Genomic DNA, 22629 nt, shown 5'->3' on the forward strand with positions numbered 1-22629 from the left:
AGACAGAGGGAGAAAGAGAGAGCCAGCGAGCTGCAGGGGGGTGGGGGGCGGAGGGCGGGGGAGCGCTCGCCCGAGGCTCCCTGGTGGAAGGCGGGTGCCACTGCACGGGCGAGCAAGGCGGCCGGCGCGGGGAAAGGGGAACGCAGAGGGCCTCCCAGCGGCAAGAAGTGGAGGATCCCGAAGCCTGCGCATCTCGGCGTCGGCGCGCGCAGCTCGCACTCCGGCTCGGCTCGGGCAGGAGGGCGGGACGTTGGGGAAATTCCCCAACCTCTACCCGACTACTTCACCAGCCCGAAATGGTGCAGAAATTCCCGGCCAGGGGATGTATTTTCCCTGCCAGATCTCCGTTACGCTTCCCCCTCTCCACCCCCCGAGGATATCACTTTCATTTTTCAGTATGTTGTCAATGACACCCCTGAGTACTCTAGCGAGAGTTGGGTGAACACGAAGGAAATGTTCCTGGGTGTCAGAAAGGGAGGCGTAGGGTGTGTGCGTATTGGGAGAAACGGAGGAGTGGGTGCAGAGAAGAAATTAACATCGTTAGCTCCTAAAGGGCAGGCGAGTCTGTCTACCTGCTAGCCTGTTTTGTCTGTCTCTGGTTAAGTCAATCTGGGATCACAAGCGTATCAGTAAAAATAACTAAAATATTCTACCACGATGAAATTACAAATACCAGTTCTCAAAAAGAAAAAAACAACAAAGATTTTTCTGAAAATACAAGATTCCCTATGACAAACCTAATGCAAGATCTGGGGCCTTCTCGGTAGTCTGTTTACATATACAACGAGGAAAATCATTATGCAGAAGTCCAGTTTCAAGTTCACTAACACAAAACAAATAGATCTCTGACACACATTGTTGTCTCCTCATCTTCAGATAATCCTACCTTTAAGCTCTCAAAATGCATGTTGGATTCTGCCGATTACCAATTATGGAGGATAAACTAAAGTGAGCACAATATTGTTCTAGTCAGGACCATATAGTCTGTTATGCTCATTTGGAAGTCATTTGGATTTGAGGTGTCAAGCAATGGGGCTTTGTTAATTTAAACCACCTCTGGCATCTCAGTGACAAGGTCCTGCTTCAAACTGAGCTGTGGATAGAAATGAGTAAGATCAGTGCAAACAGTTTAAGATTGGATTTATCTACAGTTTAGTTCTCGATAGGCTGGCCTACATTAGTTCATTTTATTTTCACGAATTCTAGAATGTTATTTTGGAATTTGGGACAAGTGCATTCTGATGGAATGTAACTTTTAACTTTTCATTGGAACATACTGCTGTCTGTCCCTTCCAAGGCTAAGTTCGTCATCACTCATGGAGAAAGGCAGAAATATCTTTTTTAGGTATGCAAATCTGAAAGGAGAACTCTCTCATGAAGTGTCATTAAAAAGTGAAGGAGTTCTGATCATTTCAGACTTGGTTTTTAAAAGGTGTATTCATTATACATTATCTTCTGTTACTATCAGCACTTTATATTCAGCAATCATACTTGATAAAAGAGAAAAACTTTAATAAATGTAAACACTGTTCACGCTACACTTCTGCAGTAGCATGGATTTTGACAAGTAACACAGTTTTTGGTCAAAGCTGCTATTTCTAAATGATATAAACTTTTATTTCTAAGCTAGACAAGAACACACCTTAAAAACTTGTCCAACAATTTAATGAATTTTCCTACTATATTCTAGTGATGTAGGACACTCCTTTACAGTCTTTTGTACACATTTGCCCTTTACAGCCATTTAAATTCAAGCCGACATCATTATCATCCACCACCTCATTTCCATTCACATCATTACTACTTATTTAGTCACTGTTTCAGGCACAGTACTTTGCATATCTCCCTCCAATCCACCAACAATCCTGAGGGACAGGAATTATTAACCCTTTATAAATGAGGAAACTGAGGCTTATTGAAAATAAACTATTTAAACTAACTAGGAAGTAACAGATCAGGACTTGAACTCAAGCCTGATTTCAAAGCTAACCTTTCTTAACCACTGGACTTGCTGCTTCAGTATCAAGGGTGAAAAGAGTTACAGGGAAACCAAACTATACCCAGAATAGCTCCAGGGCTGCAATTACACCTCAATCAACATGCTGGAGTCTAAGCAAGTCCTATAATACCTCCAAGAAATGAGTAGTGAATAGAACTACTCATTTGAGTATGAGAGCAGACAAGTGAGAAAATATGCTCAATTATATCCAGCTGCCAATAAAATAAACATTTCTTTTTTCCTTGTCTTCCCCTTTTATGGAACTGTTCCCTGTTATATCTCTAAAGCTTCTGTAAGGGCCCTATGAATTTTTTTTAAAGCATTAGTTCCTTTTTATTTGTCCATCTGTCTTCCTCATCATCTTTACTGTTCATAGCTACCTAACATAAAGCATTTAATGCTATAGTGATAAATGTCAAGATCTCAAAACTTCATAGGTATGTGAGACTTGTAAGCTTACAAACTATTTTTTGTTATATAGAATCAGTGATATTATCAATGATGATGATAAAATAATACAGTATGTCATGATACCTACTAAAGTTCACTGTAATTTTTCAACATTCTGTTTTCTTCTAGACTACTTGCTTTTGGCCCCCTGATCCATGCTAATTTTCATTTCCTGACAGCCTGTCCCTTTGCAGTTCTTTTGGTGTAATCATGTACAAAAGTCTCTTGTACTCTCCAAACACCTACTGAAGAAGCTTGCTTGGTTGCAGTGACCTCAGACATCAGCAAAACTGCTTATCAGCATTTCCTGAGCAACAGTCAGAATACTGTTCTAACAAGAAAAATGTTTCAAGTCAACAAGAAGCATGACCTAGGAACTGAGTCAGCTGCCATTAAAAGTCCTTAAAGTCATTAGTGCTTTCATTTTTATAAATTAAGTGAATGCTATTTATAAGAATAGATAAAATATTTTTAACTTTCAGTTGGTACGTTCACTCTTCAGTTGGTTCAAACTTGTCTGTAGTGTCACATACAAGAATTTACAGATACTTTAGAGATCATTCTTTTGTTTTCCTTGGACTTCTTTTTTGACAAATCATTCACGATCTTCACCCTTCCCAATTGGCCATCATTTTTCCTATACTCTGCCCTATATCTTTTTGGACACCATATCTTCAACTTTCAACTGCAACTTCATATAGCTAAGGATTATTTCCATATAACAGACAAATAAGAATAGAGATGCATGATTAAAAATTTCCATTTCATACTTTTAAAAAAGGTATGCACTCTTCACATGAAAAGTCAGCATCAGCATTCTCACAACTTTGATATAAAGGCACTGTTATACAACTTTCAAATACACTTAAAGTTAGGCTTGTGTTTTCTATGTACAGTAGATAAAAGTTTTATTAGACTGCAGAGTGTTGTTTCATGGAAATTAAGATGAACATGTTTCACACAAGATATTTTGCATGAAGCTATACATAAAATATATGAATAGGTCACATGATACAGAGAAACAAGACTTGTGATCTTCACATTTACAGGAATTTACAAAATCTTCTCTGAAGGAAATGTGTTAAAATTCAAACTTCTCCTCTTTAAAGTAATCCGCCAAATTGAGATATTCTTGAAGTTGACCATATTTCTGTGTATACAATAAAAAAGCTAGTTATTTTCCTCAAAGCAGTGAAGATAAACTAGGCCTTTTCAATCTACAGACACAAATAGGAACAAGTCTATCTCATGGCAATCATGAACAAATATCTTTTTATTATAAACAGGGACTCAATTTCAAATAAGCATTTCTAATTCATAGAAAGCATTGGTAAGAGATCAAAATGAACATTATTATTAACTTCATAACTGTCTGGTAAATTATAAGTTTTCTATTATCATATTTATAGTAGAAGTGTAACAACTTCAGTAACTTATTCAACAAAAATTTGTTAAACATGTAACATATATCATATACTTTGCTAACCCGCACGCATGCTAAGTTGCTTCAGTCATGTCTGACTCTTTGCGGCCCTATGGACTGTAGTCCGCCAGGCTCCTCCATCCACGGGATTCTCCAGGGAAGAATACTGGAGTGGGTTGCCATGCCCTTTCCATTGCTTTCCCTGCCTCTAAGAACAGAGTTCACCAATGACAACCAATAACAAGGGGCATAAAGAACATGGACACTGCTATGAGGGTTCGGAAGAAAGGTTATGGTTAGCTGAGGTGACCAGGAAGAGTGGCATTTGAGCTGTCCTAGGGGAAAAGACTTGGTAGGCAACGGTCTGGTGGAGAGTTTTCTCTAGGAGACAGAAATCCACAAAACAGTGACAAGACAGAAAAGTACAGGGTTGACTGCAGTCTGAGGTTTTCCAGGGGAACTGAGAGAGAAGACTGAACCAAAGAGGTGGTCAGAGAATAAAAAGTATGAAAGATTAGGTTACAGAGTTTAGCAATAATGTGACAGGCAATGGAAAGCTGACAAAGGTGTTCAGTTCAGTCGCTCAGTCGTGTCTGACTCTTTGTGACCCCATGAAAGTGTTAGGGCAGGAAACTGACACAATCTGAGATGTATATATATATATATTTTTTTTTTTTAAGGGTAAAACATCCAGTCTAGAATGGTTTGGCAGCTAGTTATGAGTCTACTATAATAATTTAGGTAATGAAGGCCTAAATCTGAGTGACAGCAATGAAGATGGGAGAGTAAAGACCAGGGCCGGACAAGAGGAGAGAGGAGCTGGGACGGTTTGGAGATTTCAAGGTTGACAGAGTTCAAGTGCTTCCTTCTGCTGGGGAGATGAACTGACCTAACGGTTTCTTAGCTCTCCTTATGAGCTCTGCTTCTGCTTCCAATAAAACGAGAGATGGTGTTGATAGCTCTGACGTTTATGGGGATAGGGACTGAAACCTGATGTCCCTATTGACATACTTTTTTCACTTCCTGGTCTTCTGTGTTCACTACCTCATACCAACAATCCTGTCTTCAACTTCCCTGGAAATCCCACCATCAAAGGTACTCTCAAAGAAAAATCGTTTGTCAGCATTTGCCAGTGGCATATGACATTCTGTTCTTCACTTCTAATTTAGAACGAGGCATGTTTTACTATTATAGTTATTATATATTTTATCATAATTTTCTTATCATTCTTTCTTTTCTTACACTTGAGTTGCTCCTATCCTTTTACTATCGTTAGGTTAAAATCAGATCTCCTAGTTAAACTGTTAGGAGGAAGAATAAGAAGAATGAAGTCAGTCTAGTTGGCAGGTCTTTGGGAAGAAATCCTGAGAGATTCCAAGATAATGGAAGAAAAATGCTTGGAGGAAGAAGAGGCAGGTAAGGGAAAAAGCAAGGTGTGAAACACAAGCTGGGGGAGGAAAGACAGGAACAGAGTTTGTACAAGGTGAGAGAAGAGGCTCACACTGATAACTGATAGCTAAGAGCAGAAAGTGCCATGTACGTGCCACTTAAGGAGCACAGAGCCCAGGTTCTAAAGATTTAGGGTAGCTGTGGCCAAGAAGAAGGCATGCATCACAGGAACACAGGCAGTGCTACTACTCGAAGGCAAACACATTCTGATGGGGAGGCGGAGTGATGTGGAGCAATGTCAGGGCACCTGATAAATTCTGCACTTCAATTATAGCACAGAAAGTTGCTTATGGGTTTACACTGGCTAATAAACTTCTTTGGTTTCTAGGAAATCTTTTGAGAATATCTACTGACAAATATTTTTAAAGTAGGAGGGCTCTCAAAAAGAGAACGAAGTTGTTTGGTATTTTATGTGAAAAAATATGCATGTTGTCCTAAATATGCACCATCCTGAAATACTTTCAATGCCCAATGCTGTGTTATTTTTTTAAGCATAATGTGATGCTTGGCTTTCTTAAGAATCTTTTTCTTCTTGCAGGTCCCTTCTGTTTTCACAATCTTTGTTACGCTTTCTCTAAGGTACATGATTTGGAAATGCTTTTACTTCTTTCTGTAAGAAGTTAAATGTTCTTTCCCATATATAAAATTATTATATAGTATGTACAATACAACAGTAATTTTGCTACACCTAGTACATAATTCTTTTAATTGGTATCCCAAAAGGTCTTTCAAGTCCACTAGAGGGTTGGTAACACTTCGATGCATCAATAAAAGCACTTAAGAATTTCATGTCACTGAGGAAAACGAAGTTGGGACTTACTGGATAAGTGATGGCTCTTCCCCATGGCAAATGAGAAAGCACAGAGAAGGATAGGGAGGAAAGAACTGTGAGTGAGTGAGAGAAGTGGAAGCAAAGTAAAAGAAACAAAGCTGAAGAGAGTAAAATGAAACTAGACAACTGAAGGGTCAAGATGTGGGGAGCAGGCAAGGAGACCCCTGGCTGATGGTTTGTGGTGGGTGGGTAACTGTCAAAAGGGAATCCGACCTTGATGTCCTCCTCTGGCTCAGGACACCCCTGTGGGACATGCCATGTCCTAAGAAGTTCTGTTTTGTCTGTTCTCGTGTTCTTTCCCTTGGCTCGTGCGTTTATTCTCCAAGCTCTCTTTTTATTTTCCTGTTTTACAAATTTCCCTATGATATAAATAACCCAGGCTTTTTTTTTTTTTTAAGATTAAATATACGGTTGATCTGAGTATCAACTCCTATCTGAGTTGATACCTGAAAATCTCCTATCTGTTCTCTCTTACACAGTCATGTAACTGGACTTGCTTTAGAAGACTGCGATGTTAGCATCCTTGCATTCTTTCCATGTACCGTAACAATTCTAAAAGCTCTGTGAGCAGACCAGAGCTTATGAGCTGCCAGCAGATCTTCGGGAATCCAGTGCACTCTTCAAAATCCCCACTTTATCCTTGATATCAAATTTAGTGATCAACAGGATATGGAGGAATCAAAATCAGTGCCGTGGCCTGAAACCTCTGCATTCCCCTTCATCTTCAGTTACAGTGCTCACTGCTCAGTCCCACGTCCTCAGGAAGAGGATGTGGGTGTATTAGAACTGGCAGCCGAGGTCCTTTCCTCAGATTGGCACCAGGGCTTCTTCACTCTCAGGTCTCAAGAACTATTCTAAAGATAGGAAGCAGACAAGCAGAGGTGAGTCCTAAACTTTGTCGAAGAAAATAAGGGGACTTAATATATATGTAAGGAAAACCACACATACATAAAAGTGAAAGGACAGAGTCCTTCATTAAAGGACTGTATTACTGCTGATTAAAATGTATCTGATGAGCTAAGTGAACACTTAGAACATCAGGGCACTTCTTCAGGGTACGACAATGATGAGCATGAAAGGAATGGGTGGAAGAAGAGAAAATACAAAGACAGGGAGAGAAGGAGAGGTTCTCTTTTAAAAGTCACTGTCTTCTATTCTCATAATTCATATCCTTTTGCTGATCAGTAGTAGGCTGCAGAACCTACTGAATGAAATTGTTCTTCTTTATTCACCTTACCTCCTTAATCCAGCCACTGTTTTCTGACTGACTGAAAATTCTTTCCACTGTTTCTTTAACCTCTTCATCCTCAACCTCTTCTGTCTTTGCAATGGAGCAACACTCTTGGTACAGCTCGAATTTAAAATGTTTCAGTTTATGGTAAATTCTGGTTCGCTCAGCACAAATTCTGCCAACAGTAAACACCTAAATCAAGAAATAAACATCATCTGGTATATGAAATGAATATATAGTAGTGAAAGTACAGCCTTTCTGGTTTTCAGATTTTCTTTAAAATAGAATCCATGCATTATTTTTCAAAATTTTTATACAATAATTCCTTTACCTTCTTTTATTTATACAACCAAGTTAACAAAAAACCAAGCAACTGCTATGTTTCAAGTACTGAGTTAAGCACTGGAGATACAGAAATAAAATATGTGCCTTCTATACCAGGGGAATTTACACTGCTGGGAGAAAAAAACAACGTGCCAAATGCAATGCACAAGAGGCAATCAAGGTACCGAGAAGGGACAATTAACACAATCCAGAAAAAAGAACAGTTCTAAATTAGGTGATGTGTGAACTAAGTCTTTAGAAAACAGTTAGTCAAGTTTGGGAAAGAGGATAAAGATGGCTTGTAAGGCAAAAGGATAGCCATACCCCAAAGCAAGAAAAGATGCAAGCTACTATACACACAGTTACTGAGCTAAAAATCCCTGAATTATGATAATTTTCTATCTTATAAACCAGCAATCCCTAACATTTCTGGCACTGGGAACCAGGTTCATGAAAAACATCCCCCCCCGCCCCCCAGACCTGGACAGGGGAATGATTTTGGGATAGAACTTTATTTCTATCATTATAACATCAGCTCCACCTCAGATTATCAGGCATTAGATTCCAGAGGTTGGGAACTCCTGTTACAAACATGTAAACTCAAACAGGCTCTCATACCAATATTAAAAATAGAGCACTTTTAACCAAATATTTTTTTTCCAAAACATTCTGCAAAGCAAAAAATAACTTTGTGTTTAGTTATATTTTTTATCTTAATTAATGTGTGCTAAGTCACTTCAGTTGTTTCTGACCTTTTGTGACCCCATGGACTGTAACCCTCCAGGCTCCTGTCCATGGGATTAAGAATACTGGAGTGGGCTGCCATTGCCTTCTCCAGGGATCTTGCCCACCCAGGGACTGAACCTGCATCTCTTACCTCTCCTGCACTGGCAGGCGGGTTCTTTAGTGCCCCCTGCATAGCCCTAATACTGGAGTGGGTTGCCATGTCCTCCTCGAGGGAATCTTCCCAACACAGGGATCGAACCCAGGTCCCCACATTACAGGCAGATTCTTTACTGTCTGAGCCACCAGCGAAGCCCAAGAATACTGGAGTGGGTAGCCTACCCCTTCTCCAGGGGATCTTTCCAACCAAGGAATCAACCTGGGGTCTCCTGCATTGAAGGTGGATTCTTTACCAGGTGAACCACCAGGGAAGCCCCTTAATTAATGAGTCTGATGTAATTATAAACATTAATATTTTATTATTAGCAAACTGTAAACATTTTTATTTGTATGTTTATGTGGACTTCTAGGATCTTATGATTAAGAATACTCTTCTTGTGAACTCAACCATCCATTCTCTTTTAGAATGTTTTCAATGTGTACTTTGTTACACACATCTATAGCTAAAATTGGAAAACAGTGTCACCGCACTGACCTCATTAAATGTAACTGTACCTACATTATTTCACTCACTGTAGAAAATGCATCAGAAAGGACTTCAAATTTTATAACATGACCAATCTTATTCTCATGGAGTAACCTCAGGAAATAGACAAAGTTCCTCCTAATTTATGTTATTTGTCTTTGTGTCTACATACATGATGGATTATGCTTTCGTGAATTCAGTAAGAGTGATACAGTTACGTTATTGACCTATGCAACTTGTATTCTATCTGGCAAAGAACTGTGCTGTTTTTCTGAAGTCACACTGTAGGGATCACACAGGTGATGAGTTAAATAAACAATACAAAAGTATATTGGCAAAAATGAATAAAAGTTAAATATGATGGTCAGTAACAGCTTTGATGCATTGTTTTGTAAAGATGGCATTTGGGATATTTTCTAACGTTTCTTAAAATTTCAAAATGCTGATGAAAAGCACATCGGTATTTCTGTATGATTTGGGAAAATCTGCTTTTTAGATCATCAGAAACAATCAGGTATTACTGTTCATGGCTTGCTTACTGTAAGCACTGTTCCCATTGAAACATTATCATCAAACCAGTCATATAAATTACAGTTCAGCTGCCAATACCTCCCACTTTAAATACAAAGATAATACAACAGTCGCAGTGAACTCTACGGGGAAGTCCATTTCTGCCATTCAAGTAGATGATGCAGGAGAACTCTCTTATGGCTGGTCTAGGTAAGATATGGTAGAAGAATAATACAATTTTTTGTTTTTATTACACTGTATTCTGTATTTCCACAAAACAAGAATTTATTTGTATAAAGATTTTGAGTTGGAACAAAAGGAAAGGAGAAGTGTTTAAGATTTTCTATTTTAATTTCTTTTTCCAGTATGAAACAAAACTATCTACTGAGAATCCTTTTCATTTCTAATTCCTACCCTCTTGGTGTCTACCTTACACTTAGTTTAGTGACCCTGGAGGTCAATAAACCCAAAATTACCTTTAGAATATTCTCATACTATTTTTTTTCCCCCAAATGTGAGCACATTTTATATGGAAGAACCTAAATCATTGTTAGTAAGGCTTCATAAAAAGCAGTAAATATACACAGTAAATGTACATAGTTGTTGCATACACTGCAAGTGGACCTCTCCTTTCACCCCTTCCCTGTTTTAGTGTATTGTCACAGCCAACTATACCTTATGAATTAATGTTTATACAACACAGCTTATACTGTAGCATTCTATTTACATGAAGTTCTAAAAGCAAGTAAATCAAATCTATACTGCTAGAATAGTGTCCTTAAATGTCCAGAAATGTATTTAGACAGTACTTTTAATTAACTAATTGCATTTCTAAACATTAAGGACACTACTTGGGGGAAGTTATCTGGGGGCTCTGTGGTTAGGACTCAGTGCTTTCACTGCTAAGGGCCCAAGTTCAGTATCTGGTTGGGGAACTAAGATCCCACAAGCCACACAGTGTGGCCAAAAGAAAAAGAAAAAAAAAAAATAGAGACGCTATTCTAACAAGATAAGACAATATTTTTAAAAATTGCCAGAGAGAAAGAGAAATGGTAAGTTTTGTGATTATTATCTCAAAGCAGATAAGTGATACAGAAATGATCCTTAATCCACTGTGTAGGGTTAGTATAGTTCTATGAACTGATAAATCTGAAGATAACTGAGTCATCTCAGTTATCAGTGTGAACTAGGGGCCTGACATAGCCAAAGATTAATCAGAAACAAAGCTAAAAATTGTCATCCAATTTTCCTAAAGCAGAAGATGGTGACTGCAAAGCAACAGAAATATCTGATCTGTAATTTATTAGACATAACACATAGGAATGTGAATTGACACTGTTTAACAAACTGAAGCAAGGAAATACAATGAACATGCATTATGCACATTTTATACACGTTTTTAACACTGTGGGTAGCTTTTTGAGGTATTTCTTTAGGCCCTCATATACAGAGAAGCAACCAGTTCCTTAAGGAAATTAAAGTATGGAGAAGAAAGAGAAAAGATCTTCAAGGAAAGAGGGATGGGAAGAAGTCTATTGTCTATTTCCAGGTCTCTAAGAACACTGGGCTTCCCTGGTGGCACAGACGTAAAGAATCCACCCGCAATGCAGGAGACCTGGGTTCGATCTCTGGGTTGGGAAGATCCCCTGGAGGACAGCATGGCAACCCGCTCCAGCATTCTTGCCTGCAGAATCCCATGGACAGAGGTGCGTGGCGGGCTACAGTCCACGGGGTCACAAAGAGTCGGACACGACTGAGTAACAAAGCACAGCTAAAAACGTTAAGTGCAACAAGCTGAGTTAAGGGATTCTATTCCCTCTCAGCCTGTTCTTTGCATGGATGCATTACATGTGGTTAGGCTTCCTTGGTGGCTCAGATGGTAAGAACCTGCCTGAGTGCAGGAGAACTGGGTTCAATCCATGGGTTGGGAAGATCCTCTGAAGAAGGGAATGGCTAACCCATTCCAGTATTCTTGCCTGGAGGATTCCATGGACAGAGAAGCCATACAGTCCACGGGGTGGCAAAGAGTCGGAGGCAGTTGAATGACTAACACTTTCACTTTTCACCTTTTTTATTACACATGGCCATCTGCCTGAAACTTAATGCCTCTTCTCACTGGATCTTAAGTGTCTTGAGGAGTCTGGACAGACTCTGGGCAAAACTGAAAAACTTGTTAGTCCTCCTAACTGCCTTTCAGATCTCAAGTCTCTTTCCTCCAGGTGATTTCCTTCTCCTGTAATGCCCTCAGATATCACCACAAGCTGGTGGTCCAGAGCTCTGATCTCAGTACTCTATCCAAGACTGTTGTAGCTAAAACTATAGCCACTCCTCACTATCCTCAGGGGTTGGTTCCAGGACCCTCCCTGATAGCAAAATCTGCAGATGCCAGAGTTTTACATTTGGGCTTCTCTATCTGCAGATTAAACCAACCACAGGTGTAAAAATAGTATAGTTAAACCGTGAACAACATAGGTTTGAACTGCATGGACCCATGTAGACATGGAGTTTTTAAAAATAAATATACAGTTGGTCCTCTGTATCAGTGGATGAGGAATCTACAGAGGGAAGTCTAGAGGAAGCTCTCAATTTTACTATTTTTTGTACTTGTAAGTGTAATCATTTTACAAAGAGTAAAAAATAAAGAGAAGTAGTCTGCATCTGCATCTTTTTTTTTTTCTGTCTTCACACTGTACTGTTCTGCTCTTGTCTATCAGATACTTCATATATTTAAAATATTTTCTTCTGTTTTGTCTATTCATTCAAAATTAATAGTACCTTAAATATACAGTGATGGTTCTAGGCTCTGAAACACCACTGATGTAGTCTAAGTTGAAGCACAGTTTTCCTTCAAACCTCATTACTGGGGTGAATTTGAAAGTGTTAGTCACTCATTTGCGTCTGACTCTGTGCGACCCTATGGACCGTAGCCCGCCAGGCTCCTCTGTCTATGGGATTCTCCAGGCAAGAATACTGGAGTGAGTTGCCATGCCCTCCTCCAGGGGATTGCCCAACCCAGGGATCAAACCCTGGTCTCCCACACTGCAGGCAGACCCTTTACCATCTATAGTGAAGTGAAGTCACTCAGTCGTGTCCTACTCTTTGCAACCCCATGGACTGTAGCCTACAATGCTCCTCCATCCATGGGATTTTCCAGGCAAGAGTACTGGAGTGGGTTGCCATCTTTAATTATTTGTTTGTAGATTGTCAATTTGGTAGATGATCTGGCCTAAAATTTCCATTGGGGTCAAATTCTCCTTGGGACTCAAAAGGGATTTCTTCTTCCTCTGGCTCAGTTACCTCCCTTTTCATCCTTATCCCCTCTCGCTCACACCCCTCACCCTCTCCTAGTTTGGGTGATGTACACTTAGACAACATGCACTGATTTTAGTACCTGACTGAATTTGGAGTGAATCTGATGTATAACATACATTTTTACATTAAAAAATGGCACACTCTTTCCCCGTGCTCTTTTTTCTTCTCCTGGTGCTTTCTTCATTTGTGAAAAGAAGTTAGGGTTAACCATACAGGCTTATTTAGTGAAAATTTCTGATTTTTAAGAACTAAAATGAGAGGGGGAAAAATACCTGTTTATCGTGTGACATGAAATCATCTGTTTCCATGGTCCTGGTGTCATACAACTTTCCTGATAAATGCACTGAGTATTCACAGTGGCGATACAACCCACAAGCCTGGCACAAACAGTTCTCAGATGTCTTCAATTGGATATCTACACTAGAATAATTTTCTACTCGCTCCTGAAAATAATTTCAAAATGTAATGAAAGTTTAAAGGATAAGAAAGACAACAACAAAATCAAATATAAGAGCCCAACCAAATTAAAATTAAGAATAGGAATCATAATAATATAATAAGATATAAGAGCAAAACACACTGGTATGTCTCAGTTTAGTATTGAGCACACAATAGGTGTTTGACAAGATATATTTAAATTTTAAAAATGGATTATAATTTAGGCTGTTAAAAGAAAAGAAACCAGATGAAGAAAGAAACTAGCTTCATTTCTCTCAAACTTGTAAGTTACCACTAAGGTTTTAATTTACTTCTTATCTCTCTTATCTCCAGATGTTGTAATTAGTTAAAATAGGAAAGAATGAGCAGAAAAAAAATTCAGGATAATATAATTAAAAGATCAATTCATTTAGGTTAATAAAAATCAAGAAAAAAAAAGATCACATTTAGTCTCCATTGCATGAATTATATTTTCCACAAAATATCCCAGAAATAATTTAATTCTCCTGTAGTTGCTTACTAAAGTACTATGAAAACAAACAAGTTTGAACCAGGATTGCTAGATTGCCAGTATTGCTATGGCCAGTCTAATAGCTGAGTTAGCAATGAATAAACAGAGAAAATATTTGGCATTCATAAATAAGCTTTATTAAGCTGTGAAATTACTTGTGCTTGAGCAGTTTTGCTTAGGCTCTAGGCCTGTGCTAGACACTCCTATTCTAATTAGTAGTGTGGATTAGTTTACCACAATATTTGAGCTGCACACAACGAGCATATTAACAGGGTCACTAATCTGCATTCTCTATCAGCCTGACAGTAATTAAGTATCCAGTAGAGTTTCCTTTTTACATTTATAATTCACAGCAACAGTGTCTTGTACTTTTTATTGTTTCTCTTATTTCATGGTACTTCATGACATGTGTCACTATAGGCTGACATTCAGAGTAAATAGGTGACTAACCATCTTCCCTTCCTGCTTCTCTGGAATTCAAAGCACATACTGAGATGCAAGTTCTATCAGCTTGGCTCCCTGAGTGACTACAATTAACAGAGCACCCCTATTGACTCACAGTGAACACACAAGTGAAAAATAAAATTTTGTTTAGTTAAGCTGTTGAGGTTTTCACTGTTGGTTTACTTTGTCACATTATTTATTTCTTGCAGCATAACCTATTTTGAACAAGATCGTACTGAATTGATTATCTATGTGTCTAAATTTTTAAGCTAATATTATCTTGTAACTTACAGTTATCATTTCAACATTGGGTTATCCAAATTCTGCATAACCTATCATAGTATGCAAAACATATTACAGCAGAATTGATGGGCTCTGAAGTCTGAGAAACCCTAAACCTAAGGTTTGTGCTTGGTTCAAACATTGGCCTGACTAATTACTAGCTGTGTAACCTTATGTTATTAAGTTTTCTGGGTTACAATTTTCTCATTTGTAAAATAGAGGAACTAGTAGTACCTTTCTTTGGGGGTTACTCTGAAGATCAGATAAAACATTTTACTTTGCATATAAATTACTTGGCAAAATTAAATGATCAATATGCTTTTATTTCTATTAAAGACAATGATATATATTATACCATATCCTAAGAGCTGTGCCATGTACTTTACCTTAAAAATCAGTAAATATTTCCCTTTAAAGTGGGTAAGTATTTTCTCTATCTGAGGAAGAACTGGAATGCATGGAAGTTAAAATCACTCAAAGTCAAAAAGAAATATATAAACTCAAGTGACTGAAAGTTACTTAGTCACGTCCAGCTCTTTGTGACCCCATGGACTATCCAGGCCATGGAATTCTCTAGGCCAGAATGCTGGAGTGGGTACCATTTCCCTTCTCCAGGGGATCGTCTCAACCCAGGGATCGAACCCAGGTCTCCCACATTGCAAGCAGATTCTTTACCAGCTAAGCTACCAGGGAAGCCCCCTAAACTCAATCTATCCTCCAAATTGAAGTCTTCTAACTCTTTTTTTCTTTTGTAATCCCATAATTGTTCCTTAAACCTAAACCATTTGTAGCTAATTTATCTTCAAGTAATACAAGGCTGAACAGGCATTGCTGCTGCTGCTGTTAAGTCACTTCAGTCGTGTCCGACTCTGTGCAACCCCACAGACAGCAGCCCACCCAGGCTCCCCCGTCCCTGGGATTCTCCAGGCAAGAACACTGGAGTGGGTTGCCATTTCCTTCTCCAATGTATAGCAGCAGCAGGCACTGGATGAAGCCAAATCTCCTGACACGAAATGAGGGAGAGTAGCTAATGATTTAGGTGCTAGAAAGACTAACTATATAGAACTTGAACTTCTACTATCTTGCCTTTTTCTTCTTGCTAATTATTAAAAGATAAAAAGTTAGAAGTAGGGAGGGAAAAAAATCTTGTAAATCATATAGGACAGCCTCTACTATTAGAGATCATAAAATAGAAATCTAGGGGGATAACATGGAATCAATTAGATCTTATAAATTAAAAAGAATCTTCTCCCAAATTGGTAGAATTACAAAATCTTAAGGTGGAGAAGGATGTCAAAGACCACATAGGTCAGGGTTTCTCTATTATGGGAACCAATATCCTAGAAGGTAATAATAGGTATTTTACGAAAAGAAGCCTCATAGTATAACATAAATTTGGAAAGTATTATATTCTATATTGTGTTCTTGACGATTTACAATATAAATTCACACATAATGCTTCTTGAAAAGCCCTCTAGCAGTTAAGTTAAACCTACTGTTTCTCAACCTTCTTTAACAACGGAGCTCTTTTTTACTGCAACAGTTAACATCCTGTGAGACAATTTCCTCATTTTACCAGATGGGTTAAGCCCTAGAGATGTTTTAAAATTATCATTTATAACTACTTAATTATTGGATAGATATAACAAGTGGGAATGATTAAAACAATTATAGCCTTAGAAGAGACAAGAAACAAGCTGATTATCTAACAAAGAAAAATGCTAATAATTTAGAAGATTAATTAAAGAAGTGTGACTGGTTATTGAAATTCCAAGAAGACTGTCACTCCTATCCTACCCCACCCTCAACCAGAGATTCAAAAACAAATAAAACTGTATACCTTGTATTTCTCTTTCCAACGACTTCTAGAGACTAAATTCTCTAGACGAGGCTGAACAAAGCGGTTATCCAAATAATAAAGAGAAGTCAACATATCTTGTGCATATGATTTCTGCCTGGTGCCATCTGTTCAGGGGAACAATCACAACAACAACAAAAACAATCACTTTGCCCTTATAAAATATTTAAATAATGGAACAGTTAAAGATTTCTTCCCATAGCTTTAAGCAGATACTTGGTTGGTTGATTAGAAACAAATTAAAAAAAAAAAAAAACCAAAAAAACCCCAGTATAAGTTGAAGAAAATCATTCCATTAGAGTATTAGGGAATGGAAGAAACCACGCAGGCCCTCTAATTGTTCCCTGAACACCTCAAACTTATTCTTTCCTAAGGGTCTTTACACTTGCTGTGCTCTCTGCTAGATTCATGCATTGCTTCCTCCCTCACTTCATTCAGGTTTCTGTTCAGAAGATAACACTTGGGGGACCTTTTTGAGCAATCTAACACAGACTTTTCTGTCCTATATACTCTTGGTCTCCTTATCCTGTTTTATAATTTTTCAAGAACGAATCTCCAGCTGACATGATATTATATCTTTGTTTACTCATTGTCTGTCTCTCCCAGTAGACTTTAAGCAACACAAGGGCAAGATTCGTCTATGTCATATAGTTATTGCGATATTCTTGCAGTTTTTCTCAAATAATGCCTGGCCCTTAGTAGACACTCAATGGATATTTGTTCAGTACAGTTTGAATGAAATCTTTCTTTGGCATGTAGGTAGATATTCAGCATTATTTATAGTCTTTATTAAGAGGCAGATTCTGAGCTAGATGCAAGGGGTATGTATATAGCAAGTATGGTTCTTTCCACACTCTTAAAGAAGGGAGGAAGGCAAAAATACAGTTTCAATACATTTGAGAAGTGCATATGTATCAGTGCCACCACACTCAGGATAACAGCATAGATGAGGGAATGAGAAATATTACTTAAGTGGGTCACAGATAACTTTCATAGTGGAAATTACTTTACACTCACTTAGAAAATCTAGAGTAGAAAGGGATTATACTCTAATGAGAAACAACAAGGCACAAAAGCATAAAAAAGCATATAATGTTTGGTGAAATTAAAGGAGCTTAAAGCTTAGGCTGGGACAATGCATTGGTGTTGAGTTACCCTATTGCTTTATTAATATATGCCCTATATCCTCAAGTTCACTGTGAACTCTCAAAGGAGAGGGAAAATATTCCTTTTGTACTTTCACATATCACAAATAATAAACACCAACAAGTGTGTGATGTGAATGGACTTTTGGTATAGTTGATCCTAGAGGGAACAACTGGAGGGCCTTAAGATTGGGTCTCCTTGATTTTATTTAGTATACACAGACACATGAACAATGAGATTGCTTAAAAATTGGGAAAAAAACCCGATTGCTCCATTTATATTATTAACTTACCATATAATGTTCCCAGAAAAGATTCATCTAGAGCATTGATCAGAAGAGCCTTCACAACTCTTTCAAAGTGAGTATAGTGGTCACCTAAAAAATATGAAATTAATTTAAAATAAATATTAGAATCTGGCAGACAAAAGTTATTTAAATACAATAAGTTTCTTTCTCCAAGGCTAAAAAATTAATGCTATAAACTGAAATTGCTTAATTATTCTAATTTTCTAGCTGGCTCAGTGACTTGTCCGGTCACCGAGAAAATCTCCATTTTCCAGATTAACTGACTTCTAACGCAGTTTCAAGTTCTTATTTCAAATCATTTTCACTTTCCAAACTTATTAAGGTAACACTGTTTAGGAAATATTAAGATATTTTATGGAAAAAGTCAAATTTATCCCCAATGCACTCAAATTTAATTATCAACTTGACAATTACAGCAAGGAAGAAAACCTCTAAAGGTAGATTGCTCAGTATGTGAATGAACTCCTCTCTTATTCCTTATCTCTAAAACATGTTACATATGAAATCGTTCAGGAAATTGCTACCCTAGCCAGAACGACGATGGCTATAAAAACTCAATATCCTTTCTGATGCCACAGATTTAGGATTTTCCACATCAATTAAGAAAAGTTATGTCTCCTCTTTTTCGTGCCAAATATAAAAGCCTACTTTCCCACTAACTCAGTTTGGTCCATGGAATCATCTCTTGTGGTGGGTCAGGCGAAATGATAAGAGAAGGTTCCTACTGTTTCCCATTTCTCTTGGGTCAAGGTTTACTATGGCTGTGGAAATGTTCTCTGTCAAACACGACCGCTTCCTTGATCCAAGCTGTCATCAAAGACACCTGTCCCTGCTCTGGGCATTGTGAAGACATTAACAACTGCCTGAGTGTTTCCAGAAAAGTAGATGATCAACAAGGGTTAGAGCAAATAAAACCGATCAATAGTATTAACATCCATGAGTGATTCTGACTTTGATTTCAGTTGAAATAAAACAAAGATGAAATTTAACATGAAGAAATCTTTTAATTTACATTTTAGTTACTAAAAGCATTGTATAAATCTTATTTTAGACTCCAGGGAAACTTTTACTATGCAACCATCTTTAAGAAAACACCTGCTGATGGACATCTAGGTTGCTTCCATGTCCTGGCTATTATAAACAGTGCTGCGATGAACAGTGAGGTGCTAGAGTGCCCAAAATAAAGCAGTAATAAAACTACTGAACAATAGCATATATTTGCACGGGGGACCTTAGGCTTTAAAGACCTGATTAATTGAAAATTTCAAAAAAACCTAACAATAGCCATTTATGAATACAGTTGAAAAATGAAATAATAGCTTAATAGAATTCAATTTCAACTAGACTTTCATCCACCTTTGGATATAAAAGTATATTGTTGGTACATGCTTGATTTATGAATGTTAAAATGCATTTAAATTCTGTCTAGCACTTTCCACAGAGAAGGCAATGGCACTCCACTCCAGTACTCTTGCCTGGAAAATCCAATGGACGGAGGAGCCTGGGAGGCTGCAGTCCATGGGGTCGCTGAGGGTCTGACATGACTAAGCCACTTCACTTTCACTTTTCACTTTCATGCATTGGAGAAGGAAATGGCAACCCACTCCAGTGTTCTTGCCTGGAGAATCCCAAGGACAGGGGAGCCTGGTGGGCTGCCGTCTATGGGGTCGCACAGAGTCGGACATGACTGAAGTGACTTAGCAGCAGCAGCACTTCCCAAACTGAATTAGGTGAAAACTGTTCTGGAAATACTGTTGTGTTGAGAAAAAAAATCAAATGGACCCTCCTTCACATGCATCAAAAAACTGAAACAGAATATATAATTTTTATTCCACTGAATTGACCAGTCTTAAATATGCTAATACCCAGTGTTACTCACCTGTTATAGAGTTTGAATAACTGATGCTCTATTTCAAAGATAGTGCTAATAGTGTTTAAGATTGGGAGTGAAACAAAAGGGCAGAGAATCAGAATCATCTGAAGAGTTCTTCTCCTAAACACAGCATGCCTTTCCTACTGTGTGTCAGAATCTCCTTCACAAGAGTCAGGAAGAGGGCCTTGATTTCATTGTGCTTGAATGGATGGGTAGGTGGTGTTGGAATTATGCTCTTGGCATAATTTTTTCTCAAGTTGAAATAAAAATATTACTGAGCAGGTAAAGGCCAGGCAACATTTTATGCACTTGCATACATTGCTTTATTTCTGACAACAAACCTACAAAGTACTATCAATACTCTCAGTTTATTTCTCATTGAGGAAACAGATACAGAGAGGAAGAAAAACTTCCCAAAGATGACAGAACCAGTAAATGTTGGAACCAAGGTTGGAACAGACAACCTGACTCTTGACTTCATGTTACAATCCCCTACAAAGATGGTGTTTTGCATGGTAGTTAGATTTGATCCTTTCATACTTCAGAACATGTAATTTTAGTGTTGGATGGGGAAATTGAAGAAAATAAAATTCAAATCCTTTACTTTAGGATTAATCCTTTATCTTAGGACACTTATGATGATGAAATAACTTATCCGAGCTTACACAACTAGATAGAAGCAGAGCCAAATCCTGACCTCCTCAGAGCCTTTCTCATCATTTTAATCCCTGTATTGGATGGGCTTCTATAGGATACCCCAGAAATACTGTTTAAAACTTTCCTCCTTGATTATAAAAAAAGTCAAAAAGATGCAGGAGAAAACCAGTAATATTCATGTTTTGGCATCTTTATTTTTAGAAGGTAATCAACTCCCCCATATTCAATCATCAGACAGTTTAATCATTCTGTTGATTTTCTGTGCATCCTTTATCATGCATTTCACATATATGCTAAGATTTTGTTTAGCATGTGACCTTCCCACTACTGATCTGGTTTTCTCACGTCAGTACTACATTCCTTTATTTATTGAAATTTTATAATTATTTTTATATCTGGTGGGGGCAAGTCCTTCTACTTCATTTTGTGCTTTGAAAATGTTATTCTCATACATTTGTTCTTCCAAACAAACTTTAAGACTGTGTTCACAAAGCTGAATGAAGAATTTCAGAAGATATATCTTCTTGTATAACTTATTATTAATACCTCCCATAAACATTATCTCTTTTACTCACATTTCTTTTTCTATTCCACAGTAAACTTGATTCCTGTACCTATAAAGCTATGCTTTTCTTCTTAAGATTAGGCCTAGTAACTATTTTGTTCACTAGTGTAAATGGAATTTTCCCACATTATATCTTCTAAATAATTATTGACAGTATGTAAGAAAACTATTGAGTTTTACCCATTTATTGTGCATTAGTCATTCTTAAGGCCTTTTTCTAAGGAACATGAGCTTCCTGGAAAATCGCAGAGCTGGAGAGATACTGTTTGCAAATTCCTGGGCACTGAATGCTTTCTCCCTTAACCCTGAGAAGGATGTGGTCTTGCTAGTGCTAAGTTTATTTCCAGAACCAAGAGAGGTTTTTAAGTATTCTGTTTGGTAGAGGCACATGCATTGTTGGTTACTTTCATGTCAAATGGAGATATGAGTCCAGTGTAAAATGGCAGGCGCAGAGCAATAAAAGGAACCCTTTTTCTATTCTAACAGGTGTCCCTCTATTTAGGAAAATATGGAAATAGATGCTGTATCTACTCCTTCTCTCAATATATTCACATCCTTTCTCTTTTCCATCTTTGGTTAAGTCAGTCAGAAACTGATAGCCTGTATATATAGTCATATTATGTTCAGTAATAAATGTCTTTTCCTTTTCCATGGTTGTATTTCTTGTTTTACTTTTGTGTCTGTTGCATTGTTGAAAACATCTAGAACAAAGTAGGAAATATTGTCTTGTTCTTTAAAGAGAATATCTTTAGAGCTTCATTACAATGTTGGATTTTTGGCTAAACTATTCTTCGTTATGTAAAGTACACATGTTCATACTATTTTTTAAGACTTAAAAAATTAGGTGTGGGCACTGAATTTTATCAAGTACGTTTTTAGAATCTATTGAAATTATTTTTTTCTCTTGATATATGTAACACATTAATACGGCACCTAATATTATGCCATTTTTATAGCTCTAATGGTTAGAGAACTTTTTCTTTACTCTTGTAGATATTCCTTCATATGCCTATTTGAAAATCTTTTTCATCAGCTTAGGATGTGAGCCTCTTTAATCTGCCACAAACAGGTGCATTTGGCAACTCAAGTTATATTTTCTTCTATCATACCTTTGAATTCACATCTGCATGTCTTTATATATCCAAAAACAAGGTAAGCCTTTCAGAACATTCAAATTTCCTTTTACATATCTCACTAAGGTTATATAACTTTCTTTCTTTAGATTTCCATGTGTTATGTATTTTTCCCAGCTAAGAATTTGTGAAATAGTGTCTTCATTTCTATTCTTTTATGTTATCTTCTCTGCAGAAATATTTTTTCTCTTTACACTAGAAACTTCTTGGGTTTAACCTACATATTATTGATGAGATTTCTAAGCTGCTAACTTGCTCTCTATTGCTTCCAATATATACTTCATTTCTGATTTTATATTTTTCATTTTCTGGCAGCTTATCTTTAACTACTTCTCTTTCACCTCAAATTGTTCTCTCCTTATGATTTCCTATTTCTTTTCCTTAAGATTGCAAGGCAAATGCTTTGTACAATTTTCTTACGTTTCCTTTAATGAAACATTTTCTCATGAGCATTTTCTTCACTTGGGTCTTCAGGGTAACATCACCTTTCCTTTGTGCCATATGATTTTACAGGTA

At 37.5% G+C, this 22629-nt stretch overlaps 1 protein-coding gene across 5 annotated transcripts in view; it reads right to left on the reverse strand.

Annotated features, from left to right (window-relative positions):
• Positions 1-1649: 1649 nt before the first annotated feature.
• Positions 1650-22629, reverse strand: part of CCDC82 (coiled-coil domain containing 82) — a 33242-nt gene continuing 12262 nt past the window's right edge. For 4 of the 5 annotated variants that reach the window (XM_010862125.1, XM_010862128.1, XM_010862126.1 and 1 more), the window contains exons 5-9: positions 17871-17954; positions 16415-16539; positions 13172-13342; positions 7391-7576; positions 3192-3599 (exon numbers count right to left, since the gene is read on the reverse strand). In XM_010862125.1, coding sequence (XP_010860427.1) covers positions 3531-3599; positions 7391-7576; positions 13172-13342; positions 16415-16539; positions 17871-17954 — 635 coding nt within the window. In that variant the 3' untranslated portion in view covers positions 3192-3530. Of the gene's footprint in view, positions 3600-7390; positions 7577-13171; positions 13343-16414; positions 16540-17870; positions 17955-22629 lie in introns of all 5 variants that reach the window. The other variant, XM_010862129.1, reaches the window with a different exon arrangement.

Source organism: Bison bison, unplaced genomic scaffold (genome assembly GCF_000754665.1).
Source record: "Bison bison bison isolate TAMUID 2011002044 unplaced genomic scaffold, Bison_UMD1.0 scf7180017864478, whole genome shotgun sequence".
Classification (NCBI taxonomy): Eukaryota; Metazoa; Chordata; class Mammalia; order Artiodactyla; family Bovidae; genus Bison; species Bison bison.